At 35.2% G+C, this 13,448-nt stretch overlaps 1 protein-coding gene across 1 annotated transcript in view; it reads left to right on the top strand.

Annotated features, from left to right (window-relative positions):
* LOC106878847 (laminin subunit alpha) overlaps positions 1-13,448 on the top strand; it is a 249,900-nt gene that overhangs the window by 225,043 nt on the left and 11,409 nt on the right. Inside the window, exons 68-72 of the mRNA XM_052970907.1 lie at positions 2,564-2,734; positions 3,190-3,284; positions 7,293-7,431; positions 10,430-10,619; positions 12,537-12,698. Coding sequence (XP_052826867.1) covers positions 2,564-2,734; positions 3,190-3,284; positions 7,293-7,431; positions 10,430-10,619; positions 12,537-12,698 — 757 coding nt within the window. The remainder of the gene's footprint in view (positions 1-2,563; positions 2,735-3,189; positions 3,285-7,292; positions 7,432-10,429; positions 10,620-12,536; positions 12,699-13,448) is intronic.

Genomic DNA, 13,448 nt, shown 5'->3' with positions numbered 1-13,448 from the left:
AAAATATTCAAAATGAAAAAAGTTATATAAGCTAAATGTGCCATAAGTATGTTAAACAATTTTCAAGTAGTATTATTATTTATTACAGTACTAAGACAATGAGCTGGCAGAATCGTTAACACTTATGGTGAAAGCTTTGTGGCATTTCATCTGTCTCTACATTCTGAGTTCAAATTCCACCAAGGGCCATCTTTGTCTTTTATCTTCTCGGTACTTGATAAAATGAATATCAGCTGAGCACTGAGGTCAATGTAATCAACTTCCCTCCCCTCCGGATTTGATGGCCTTCTGCCAAAATTGGAAACCAATATTGCAAAATGTTTGATTCAATTCAGTATTTAGGTATCTTGCAAAAATCTACCTCATATTCATAGAATACACTATATTATAATAAATATTATAATAAATAAATACAAGGTAGTATGTGAATAATATTCTTAAGGTCAACACTTACTCATTCGTGAATACTTCTAGGCTTTGTCACTTATTCATTTCTTTTTACTAAATTTGATGCTGTTTATATATTTATAGATTGGTTACCTCCTAAGTGACATTTCAAGCCACAACATTTTAAATTTGGTTCAGTAGTAAAAAAGTTGAGATTTCAAATATGTGAAGTTAAAAAGGGGAGAATAATACCTGAAATTGACTTCAGTGGTATACACGTGATGTTGCATACATACATTCATAAATATACACACATGCACATTCACAAGTATCTTTTAAAATGCCCATGACGGGAAACAAAGGTGAGTGACAAACATGTAGCTTTAAGGAGAGAGGTACTAAGTTGACAACAATTGATGACAAGTGGACCCTTTTTTGCTGTCCATCATAAATAAACACTCACACACATATACATACATATATATATATACATACGTATACGTACATACATACATACATACTTAATGCAGAAAAATGTTACTGAGGTTTAAAGTTTAATCATTATCACCTAATCAGAAAACAGGATTTAGAAGGCGGCATTTTCTGCATGATAGTTGTCTATCACAAAATGAAAGTAAAATCATTATATGAGGAGGAATTTTTATTAAACAAAAGCAAAGTTTTACGATAATCAAAGTTGTAAGAACTTCTGAAGTTTTAATAAGTTTTTTGCTTACTTTTAAACTTTTATTCACTATTAAGAGTAGCAGAATTTTGATTGTTATTTCTTAGGGTAAATTGACAAGGGTTTTGCTTTCAGATAGTATGATTGGCTTTTCAGAGTAGCAGGATTCAGATTTTTTATTATTTTCAGGCAAGTTGACAAAGACAGTAGCTGAAATGCAGGCTTTATTTTTATTTTGCATGAATTTTGACTAATAAAACTAACTTTGCCCTAACAAAGGCAGGTGGCTCCTCCTACTTTATGGTGGATGCATTGACTATTTTTGCATTTTTTAAAAATAAGTGGATTATATTTTATTTATTGAGATTGCAGTTTTAAATCAGTTTATGAAAACTAGATTGTAATATGGGATTTTAGCATACACATATGAAATCTTCATTTAAAAAAAAATTATTCCTTAAAATTTAATGATACAATATTGTTACTCTTTCTTTCTTTCTTTCAATGAGCAGACCTGAAAGTTTCTAGTAGTGCTGCTCAGAAAAAACAAAAGAGCAAGTGGCTCCTCGTTCCTTACGGTGGATGCATTAGCTATTTCTGCATTTTTTAAATCATTTTTATATTAGCCAATGCAACAAAACCCTGTCCAAATAACTTTTCTTATTTTTAGAATTTAAGAAAAAATATGTGAAAATTAAAAAAACACAACATAAAATTATTTTAATTCAACCATCAACAATGAAAAGTAATTCAAATATTTTTTAACAAAAGAAAATTAGTTGTATTGTATTCCCTGGAAAAAAAGTGGATTACAATGAAAAATTCGGGCGCATGCATGTTATTCTCAGCAATATTTTAAGTCCTTTTTAGTTTCTTTTAGAGGTAACAAATTTGACAAATTCTACTGTAGAAATCTTGTTCTATACTTTTCCAGGTGTAATAACTTAGGAATATTAACATGCATGCGCTTGCATTTTTCATTGTAATGTATATATGTATCTGAGTGTATATAACTGACTTTTCCCTCTTTTTATAGCCTTGGATTCAAAGTTAGATGCTAGGATAGTGATATCAATTTAGATGCAGGATAGTTATATAAATTTAATTGTTTCACTACTATATTTCCATTGAAATACGCTACATTTGGAACATGAATTAACATGGAACTTTGCTGGAACGTTTTAATTTCGACCATTTTAACTCTTTTGTTACCATTTTCCTGTTGAAATGCACTGCCTTTGTTTCAATTAATTTTGAAAAGAATGAATAATTTAGAAAATAACTGTCATTTTCAAACTGGAAGTTTTTGTGATAGATTCAGGGTGGTCTCAAATGGGTTAATATCAAAAAGAGTAAGTAGCCAACTTTTGCACTGAGCTTTACTGTAAACACAGATTAAAGGTTGATTCTACTGGAATAACACAAGTAATCCTAGAGATAGGAATTTGTCCCTCCATCATTATTAAAAGATAATACTCTCTTATGTTTTAGCTTGAAACTGAATATTGATGACAAAGAAGAAATGAAGATTAAACAATCCAATCAAAATATCAACAAAATGGACTTATATATTGGAGGAGTACCACAAAATGTCATTAAAAACAAACGAATTCCTCAGAATTCTTTCAACGGTTGCATTGAAGATGTTATCATTAATGGAAAGTAAGTGGCTTTTTTTTAAGAGAATTTTTGAGAATTCTGTCAATATATTTTATTATATACTTTATTTATAGGAGCACACACACACACACACACACAAATACATTCATATACATATTATCATTGTTTTAATGTCCACTTTTTCATGTTTGCATATGTTAGACAGAATTTGTTGAATCAGATTTTCTCTAGTTGGATGTCCTTCCTGTTGCCAACACTCATCTGTTTCTAAGTATAGTAATATTTCTCCAGAGGCTTTTCACATAATACTAGAAATAAAGAACAGCACTTGATGTCAGTAACACTTGTAACACTCTCTGTTCCCCATATACATACATACACGCGCACACACACACACACACACACACACACACACACATGATGGGCTTCTTTCAGTTTCCGTCTACCAAATCCACTCACAGGGCTTTATATTGTCTGCCTTTAATTTACAATTTCAGATTATTTGACTTCAGTCAAGCTCAGCTATCAGTAGGAATACAGCTTAACTTTTGCTCTCAAAATATTCCTAAACCAACAACTTTGGTTCCAACAGGTAAATCTAATATCTACCTCGTCATTATCATCATCATCATCATCATCACTACCACATTCATTTTTATGTCTGCTTCCCATACTGGCATAAGGTAAACTTTCTGATCTAATCAAATATGTCAGTGGACCATGTGCTTCTCCAATGTCTCAGTGTAGAAAAGTTTCTACATCTGAATATCCACCGTGACACTGACCACTTTACACAATTTGCTTTACAGAGTATATTTAGTGCATGATTTTTTTGTCTTTTAGTGTGTATGGCATCATCACTAGTGAGATTACCTTGTAACTTACAAGGTTAAGAGACCCTTTACCTGAAAGGGAGGATAGGAGATAGAGTGGCCATTTTATGTCAGGTTGAGGGATTAAAGTATGATTGAAGGAGCAAAAATAGGGTTATGGCTGTGGTGGAGATTTGTGGCTACTTTGCATTTTACATAGTGGGATGGAGGAGACTGTGGTGGTGCCAGAAATAAGTATGGTGGTGACACAGTGTCAGGATGTATTCTCATGGTAACAAGGCGATGCTGAACAATTACGGAGGATGGATAAAGTTTCAAGAACAAGAAATGAGAGTGAGAGATAAAGTGGAAGTGGTCAGGTGCATATAGGGGATGTTTGTTGTGAATATTGAACAGGGGTAGGGTGGTAAATATGAGCAGGAAAATAATGAAGAAAATGAGAGAAGGAAGTAGCAGAAAGGAGAGGGAGAAGGGACTGATGGAAAAGAGATAGCAATATTGTATACTATGAGGAAATGGATTCTGCTATCATTTCTTCCTGTTGCAGAATAATACTGGGTCATCGAAAAAGGTTTCCGTGATTTCAAAATAACTAAGTCTGTATAAAAGATATACTATTTATTTATACACCAAAACACAGAAAATCTTAAATATTTCTTACATTATTTAGTAGGTTTCAATATGAGCTCCCTTTGTTGCACAGCAAACATCTAAGCGATAGTCAACCTCCCTCCATGTGTGCTGTTTCATATCAGAATTTGCAGTCGCATTGCTGCGTGGATTCTATCTCTTAAATGTTGCAGATCCCAGATTTTTTCTGCATAGACAATGTTCTTAAGATAACCTCAAAAGAAAAAGTCCATAGAGATTAGATCAGAGCTTCTGGGTGGCCACTAAACAGGACCATTTCTTCCAATCCAACGGCCAGGGAATCTGTTGTTGAGAGCTTGTCACACATTATGGCTGCTGTCCTGCTGGAAAATTACACTTATTCCCTTTTCTCTTTCAATGTCTGCAATTTGAAGGAACACATAAATTTCTAGCATGTCCAAGGAACTACCACCCATAATCATGTTTTCTGCAAGCATGAGAAGGCTGACACATTAACCTTGGGTGAATCACGGATATACTGAAGAACTTCATTGGGTTGCTGAGCTCCCCATATCCAACTGTTGTATCCATTAACACAACCATTTATGTGGAATTTTGCTTCATCACTAAATAAAATTCTGTTAAGATAACTATCATCGTCATCAATTTCTCTCACCATTGTTACAGCAAATTCAACATGTTTAGGCCTATCTGTCTCCTTAATTTTCTGTCTCATTTGAATTTTGTAAGCATGCAGTCTTAGGCATTTATGCAGCACATTTTGAATTGTTATTTTGAGCATACGAAATTCCAAACTACTTCGAACAATGGACTTCTTAGGACTACACAAACATGACAGTCTTGAATGCTCCACATTTTCTTCCAACATGCATGCTGGCCTGGAGATTTCTTAATGTTTACATTTCTAGTTTCTTTAAACTGGTTAAACCAACAAACAGTGGTTTTGTTTGTAGGTGGATCTTGTCCATAAGTACGCCAAAAATGACGTTGCATTAAAACAACTGACTTAAACTCAGTGTGTCACAACACACACTGTGCTTCCTGCTGTACAGTCGCCGTGATTGCCGTGGAGTGATTGGCCAGGTACTTGCTAGTGAAATAGTGATTTCAAGGACAAGCAAATATAAAAGCTCCTACAATTGTTATACAGTCCCATGTTGATTTCATACAGATCGCTTGCTTATAGCTACTGCAATTGACAACTAAAATCATGGAAACCTTTTCGATGACCCTGTACAGTAGACAGGAGAATGATACAGTGGTGAGGGATGTGGTTAATGATTACAAATGGGAGAAAGTGAGAGATGGATAAAAGCAAGAGTGTGGAGGTGGTTGATGGTAAGAATGAGGAATGGATGTCAATAGGAAATGGCTCAAAGAAAAGACCCAAGTGGTTGGGTGGTGGAGAAAACAACAGGAGTTTTAAATTTCACAGATACTCAATTGTGTGTATAGTCTGCATACACAATTATGCTTTGAAAGCCTCAGTTACAACATGCTTGTGTATAGCTGAGCAGGTCATCTCAAACACACAGTGCCATGTAAAAAGCACTCATGCTGACACCATGTTAAAGTACTCATGCCAGTGCTATGTTAAAAGTATCCAGCACACACTGTAAAGGTGATTGGCATTAGGAAGAGCATCCAGCTGTAGAAATCAAGCCAAATCAGACTGGAACCTCGTGCTTGCCAGCTCTGGTCAAACCATCCAGCCCATGTCAGCATGGAAACAGACATTTAAGGATGATTATATATATATGATAAACATAAGTTTATATCATTTGTTCCCAAGTGCATGGATGTAGGTATTTGATATCTATGCATGTGTGTATTGGCTATGCATATGTATGTAAGCTATGTGGGTAAGAGCTGATGGATCAGCTTGTTGGCATGTATGTGCATGTTTGCTAAGATGTATGTATGTATGGGTGCATATCAACTGTGTGTGAGTATTCATTTGTGCAAATATGTAGATGTATGTGTCAGCTATATATATCAGCTGCATGTGTATCAGTTGTATGAGTGTGTGTAAATATGTGTGCATTGCCTGCTGCATACGTATATCTGTGTAAACATGTTAAGGATGCATGTATGGCTGTGTAAATATATGGATGATTGGTTAACAGGAGTATGTACACCCCTGTGTTCATATGTGAATGTATGAATGCATGCATGTTTGTCTGGAAGAACATATGCATATGTGTGCATGTGTTTTTATCTGGTATGTGTGTGTACACATATATTTATGCTTTTAGTGTTTATGTGTGTGAGCACGACAAATGTGTTGTTTGGAGGTGGGGTGTTGGATTGAGGTTTGGTGGTATGAGGGGGAGAAAGAAAGAGAAGGGAAGTATACATACATAAATGTATGTATGTGTGTGTATGCAAGTGCACACCCATGTATGTAGAGGTGATTGTAGTGGTTACAAGGGATGCAAAAGGTGGGAAGGTTGGTGTGTGGTCTGCATAGGCATAGTTGAGAACCCTGTCCTTGGTTGTGAGGCAGCCCGCATTGAGGTGCTGCCAATTTTAAGGTGGTATATCTGGGTTGTCGGTGGCCAGTGGCTTGAAGTTCACCTGGAAGGTGTACCTCTGACGGCAGTAATAAGTTCATATTTTCTGCTGATAGATACTGCAGGTTGGTGAAGTATGTGCTGTCTTTCATGGCGGCAAAGCTGACAATTGTTGCACTTCCTGTGTCTCTCCATTTAGTAACTGAGCTTGAATGAACTAAGTTTATATAAGATGACCATGAAACTTTAAGTCACATGGAGCCAAATCAAACTGTTTAAAAAAAATAATAATATTTGTAACTCCTACTAAATGTGTTGAGTGCCTCTTTCTTTCATTAGTTCACTCACTCATATATGCATATGTGTGTGTATAATATATATATATATGTATATATAAAACTATGTAACAGTATCCAGCAGGCCATATTCCTAGTTTATAAGGTTTGGGTAGGCTGAGAAAAGCACTGCCCTTTTTCATTTATTTAAAAAATTTCTTTTTTTAATTCATGATTTTATCAATAAAGTATACAATTAATTACAGAATAAAATCATTTTAGTATTTAAAATATCGAATTTCTTTTAATTTAGAAAATATTTATGAAATACACATGTTTTGATTAAAAATGTTCGACTGTATTTCAGATAAACCATTCTTTAGCAATACTCATTGTGCATTACCTGAGGTGCCTAAAAAGTCACTTTCTGTCTCTGGCCAAAGGTTTGGCACCACAGGAGACCTCAGTTGGTGGCATTTTGAAATACCTAACCAAAGCAAAGTATCGTAAGTAATTTCTTTCAGTATCTATACATTCCAGGACACTATCTATCTGTCTCTCGCTCTCCTTCTCTCCCCAGTTACTTCAGTATTTTGTTGCTTGTATACCTGTCTACAAATGTCTATATCTACATATTTTTGTTTTTTAATTGGAGACATTCCATTTGATATACATCCTCAACTAATATTACACACACTTACGCACATCTATAAAATCACATCTTGCAATATACATACATACAGAAACAATTTTCTGATTAGCACAATATATGTTACTCCTGAGGATTTAGGTATACAGAACTTTTAAATCAATTTAATTTAATTATGTATCACAGTTATGTAATTAAGGAATTATTTTTGTTTATTCCTAACAAAACAACAGTTTAGCACAATTAAAGTATGAACTATAAGTGAAATTTTTGCTTCTCTGCTATTATTCAAAATATGTTGCTCTCTAACATTGTTTTAGCTTATTATGTATAGACAATCAAGTCAGTCCCACTTGGATTTATTGTAATATAATAATGTGTTGAAGTTTAACAACTTGTTATTGAGCTCTTAATCACTATGGATTTAGTTTTTGATGCTTATACAAGGTGTGTCAAAAAAGAAACAAGACTAGGGTCACAGAAAGTTTATGTTAAATCCAAACTATAGCATACAAGTTTTCCCCTTCGAAATAATCCCTCCTTGAGTCTAATGCACATTCCCATCCTTCTCCATCATGCCTCCATTCACTCCTGAAAGGATTCTTCTGAGATTCTTCACAGCTCCATCATCACAGCCCTCTTGATGACTTCCACATCAAGAAAATGGGTACTCTTGATGACCCCCTTGAGCTTGAAGAAAAGGAAAAATTCACACAGTGCCAGGTGAGTCAGGAGGTTGTTCTGGCACAGTAATGTTCTTCTCAACAAGGAACTGCCAGATACTCAGGGCATTGTGAGCCAGTATGTTGTAGTAAAGCTGGCACAAGTTGTCTTTCCCAGCTCACTTGTGATCAGTCATCTGACAGTCACTACCCACCACCTGTCTCATGTGCTCAACGTTAGCCTCAGTCCTGCTCATTGAAGGTCTTATGCTCCTGGAGTTGTCTTCCATGTCCTTGCATCCTTCTTTAAATCTCTTGTGCCACTCAAAAACCCATGAGCATGACATCTCATCTCCATACACTTGTTGCAGTAGTCTGAGTGCTTCTGACAGAGCTTTCCCCAACCAGACCAGAAACTTCAGGTTGGTACATTGCACTGTGCTCATTACTTGATGGTATAAAATTGAGGAGCAGTTTAAAAAAGCACAAGGGAAAACACACAATAGTTGCTGAGATCACATTATATACTCACTGGATATTTCACCATATAGTGATGCAACCACCTAATCCCTATCTCACTCATAGCTCACACAACACACTAAGTCTTGTTACTTTTCTGACATACCTTGTACATCAATTGTATATATGATATGATATGATATGGTATATATGTATGTATGTGTGTGTGTGTGTGCGCGCGCGCATATGTATGTATGTGTGATGTATTTATTTATTAGTATATGAATATTAAAGATCTAATTAAACTAAGAACATCTATATTGTGCCATTCAGATTGGTTGTTAACTGTCAGGATACTGTGCACTTCAAATATTCCAAGCTCCTTGAAATTTGCCAGCCCTACTTCTGACATACCTTTGTACCCTTTCCTTTTTGTGGCTCTGTTACTGTTCACGTTTCTGTCTTTTTATGTTTTATTCCATCTACTTTGCTTCACTTTCTAGCTTTAATTAGTTTTTCTTTACTTTTTGCTGCTTTCTTTCTCCTCTTTTCCAACAAGTTATAGTGCATCTAAGGATTGTATACAATAAGCTCATTATTATTATTATTGTTTGAGTGATGAGCTGGCAGAATCATTAGCAAGCTGGGCAAAATGCTTAGCAGCATTTCATCCATCTTTACGTTCTGAATTCAAATTCTTGGGGTTGATGTAATCAATTTATCCCCTACCCTGAACTTACTGGCCTTGTGCCAGAATTTGAAACTGTTATTAAGGTAGCAAGCTGGCAGAATCATTAGCATGCTGGATGAAATGCTTAGTAGTATTTCACCCATTGCTATGTTCTGAGTTCAAATTCCACTGAGGTTGACTTAGCCTTTCAATAAATTATGTACCAATAAATTAAGTACCAATGAAACATTGTGTTCGATTGTAATTGACTAGTCCCCTCCTCCCCGAAATTTCAGGCCTTGCGCCTTTAGTAGAAAGGATCATCATCATCGTCATCGTCATCGTCATCGTCATCGTCATCATCGTCATCATCAAGGTGGCGAGCTGGCAGAATGATTAGCGATATTTTGCCCATTGCTACATTCTGAGTTCAAATTCTGCCGACGTTGACTATGCTTTCATCCTTTCAGGGTCAATAAATTAAGTACCAGTGAAACACTAGGATCAATGTAATTGACTTAATCCCCTCCCCACAAGCTGCCCTTGTAGCAAAAATTTGAAATCATTATTATTATTATTATTATTATTATTATTATTATTATTATTACTTTGGTTTGGCTCGGGTTTGGTCTTATTCCTGGTAGGATTTATGTGGGTAGCAGGTTGCTACCTGTAACCTTAGGTATCCACCAGTTTTCAGCTGTCTTTCAAATGCTTAGTACCCTCATATTCATCCTTGCTGTCCCCAAGAGACAAATTTTCTGTAGGAGCTCTACCTGGCATTCTATTCCAACCTCCTTCAGCCAATTTGCCTATATTTTAGCTTGCTGTCCCAATGCATCAATTATTATAGGCATGACCTTTACTGTTCTCATGCTCCAATTTCTTCCTATTTCAAATTTTAAGGGATTGTATTTTTTTTTTTGTTTTTCGTCCTCTTTCTTTATCTTCTTTTTATTCCTCTTCTTCTTTTTGTCTTCCTCTATCCTTTTTTTTTTACAATTATTATTATTATCTATTTATTTATTTATATATTTATTCTCTCTGTTGGTTTATCATTTCAGAAACTTCATTACACTAGAATTTAATACCAAAAAGGAAGATGGCCTGCTACTTTATGTCTCAGATAAGAATCACAATGACTTCTTAGCTGTTTACCTTGATAAAGGATATGTAGTGTTTGCTTTCAACTGTGGTGGTGGAACATCCCAAGAGCAGTCTACTTTTAAATCCAATGATGGATTTTGGCATATGGTAATCATATATATATACATATTTGTTTTTCCTTTATGGTTTCATCAAAGGAGAAAGATCATCCATTTATGACCTTTTTTCAGTGCTTCCGAAACTTGTGGGAGAAAATCAACTTTATTATAGAAAAGAATGGACTTTTTTTAAGGCACTCAATGTCCAGATTGTGTTATCAGATGAAGTTCACCTGCCAAAAACAAAAATAGTCTCACTGACAGGTTTCCACACAGTTGCTGTTTACCAAATTTCCCTTATAAGTCTTTAGTCAACTAAAGGTGAAGCATACAATCATTGAGTGAATTCCAAGAAATTCTATAGGAAATCAACAAAGTTGGCAACATTTTCAACATAATTGTTGAAGGTCTTTCTGCTAATGTTCTCGTATGGAAACTATAGGCATAGTTTTGAACAGGATGTACTTATATGCTATGCAGAAACGACTTAATATGCCGTAAAACATTTAAAAAAAGTTTCTGTTAGCCTGTACAACTGAATAGTATCATTTTTGATATCATCTTTAAACTTGTCAGTCTGTGCTTCCATGTCTGTTACAGTAAATCAACATATCTAGCAAAGATACTGTGACTATGTATAAAAATAATGTTTTTTTTTTCTAGGGTAGCCATATAAAACTTAGTCAATTATATAAAATTTTGAGTTTACTTGGCTGTCCAGAAGTTAGTCTGTACATCCAGAAGATGCAGTGTCTATGGTTTCTCTACTTGGACCTAATTCATAGAATTTTATATGGCTAACCTAGAAAAAAATAACATTCTTACTCTCTTTTTACTCTTTTACTTGTTTCAGTCATTTGACTCCGGCCATGCTGGAGCACCGCCTTTAGTCGAGCAAATCGACCCCAGGACTTATTCTTTGTAAGCCTAGTACTTATTCTATCGGTCTCTTTTGCTGAACCACTAAGTTACGGGGACATAAACACACCAGCATCGGTTGTCAAGCAATGTTGGGGGGACAAACACAGACACACATATATATATACATATACATATACACGACGGACTTCTTTCAGTTTCCATCTACCAAATCCGCTCACAAGGCTTTGGTCGGCCCAAGGCTATAGTAGAAGACACTTGCCCAAGGTGCCGCACAGTGGGACTGAACCCGGAACCATGTGGTTGGTAAGCAAGCTTCTTGCCACACAGCCATACGTAGTCACATTATCTTTGCTAGATATATTGATTTACTGTAATAGATATGAAAGCACAAACTGACAGGTTTAAAGATGATATCAAAAACGATACTATTCTTCTATTTACAACCTACCATAATTCTAGTGTAAATTCAGACCCTTATAACCTCTCCATGTTTTGATACATATATGCTGCAATAGCGAACAACACATATAGCACTGCAATATACACAAAAATGATAAACAAATGCCAGTATATGCACAGAGATTAGTGAATGTCTTCATAGATGTAAAATATCTTCAGCTAACTTCCTTCTCAATGGAGTTTTTAAATTTTTGCTCACAACACACAAACCATTTGTATATGGTATACTACATGAACCAGATACACCCTAATTACAAAATAGATGAATATGTCAACATACTCATATGCCACAACCAACCACAGTCTTGTAGTTAGATATTATATATTACAAAAACACCAAAATGGAAAACTTCATCAACATGAAATTACAAACTTACTAACCACAGTATATGAAGTAAAATTAGAAAGAAAGCACATTAGTTGACAGCACTCTGTAGAATGCCACAAAAATGTGAAAATAAACTCGATTCTTTTTATTATTCAATACTCGATGTGTATATTTATCCTTTTGTGGTAAGATAAGTACCAACTTAGTACTGGGGTTGATGTAGCAGACTAGTCCTCTCCTCTAATTTCATGCCTTGTTCCTATAGTAGAAAAAATTACTTATTGTTTGTTGTTTTAGCTGTCAATAAAACTGGAGAAAAAAGAAGCTGCTTTACAAGTTGATCGAGAACCTCTAATTCGGTTCACTGGAAAAGGAAAATCAAAAGAGCTCAATGTTCAGAAAGAGGTCTATGTTGGCGGCATCAAACCACAAACTAAGAATTTCATTGATAATGTCAATGTAAGTAGAATAAACTTTCTAATGTTTTTGTGTTTATGTGTTTGTACAAATGTCCACAAGCTATAGAAAAAAGTGTGTGTGTGTTTGAGTGGAGTTCAGTTGTAGAATTAGGTTTTAAAATCACACACACAAATGCACAAGCATGCATTTATATCTACCAAATTATACATTGTTACACATGAGTGATAACTATCACAGCAGATGTATATCTCTGCATATCATCGTCATCATCATCGTCATATCCACTTGTCTATGCTTGTGTGAGTCAGACAGAAACCATTGAGGCAAATTTTCTTCTATGGCTGGATACTCTTCCTGTTGCCAATCCTCATCTACTACCAAGCAAAATAATAATCCTGTAGTCTGATGTTCAACAAAACAGTCCAGACATAGTTATGAGCTTTTTCTTGCTTACAAAGCTTACAGACCATGACAAGAAGTCCTGACATGTTTTTGTGGTTGACAGCAAACATACAACACTCCTGTATTTGATACAAGGCTGCTGCTTTGTTTTCAGAAGCCAAGCATATAAAGACAAGAAGACATCCAACACTCACACACACATAGTAGCTTCTTCAATTTCTGTCTACCAATGTCACTCATAAGGTATTGCTCAACCCACAGCTATGAAATAGAACATTCTCCAACAGTGTTCATGCAGAGGAACTGAATTTTGACCATGTGGTTCCAAAGTTAACTTCTTAACCACACAACCATGCCAGCACCAATTATATATATATATATATATAT

Source organism: Octopus bimaculoides, chromosome 9 (genome assembly GCF_001194135.2).
Source record: "Octopus bimaculoides isolate UCB-OBI-ISO-001 chromosome 9, ASM119413v2, whole genome shotgun sequence".
NCBI classification, from domain to species: domain Eukaryota; kingdom Metazoa; phylum Mollusca; class Cephalopoda; order Octopoda; family Octopodidae; genus Octopus; species Octopus bimaculoides.
This window is presented reverse-complemented; position numbering and strand designations above follow the sequence as displayed.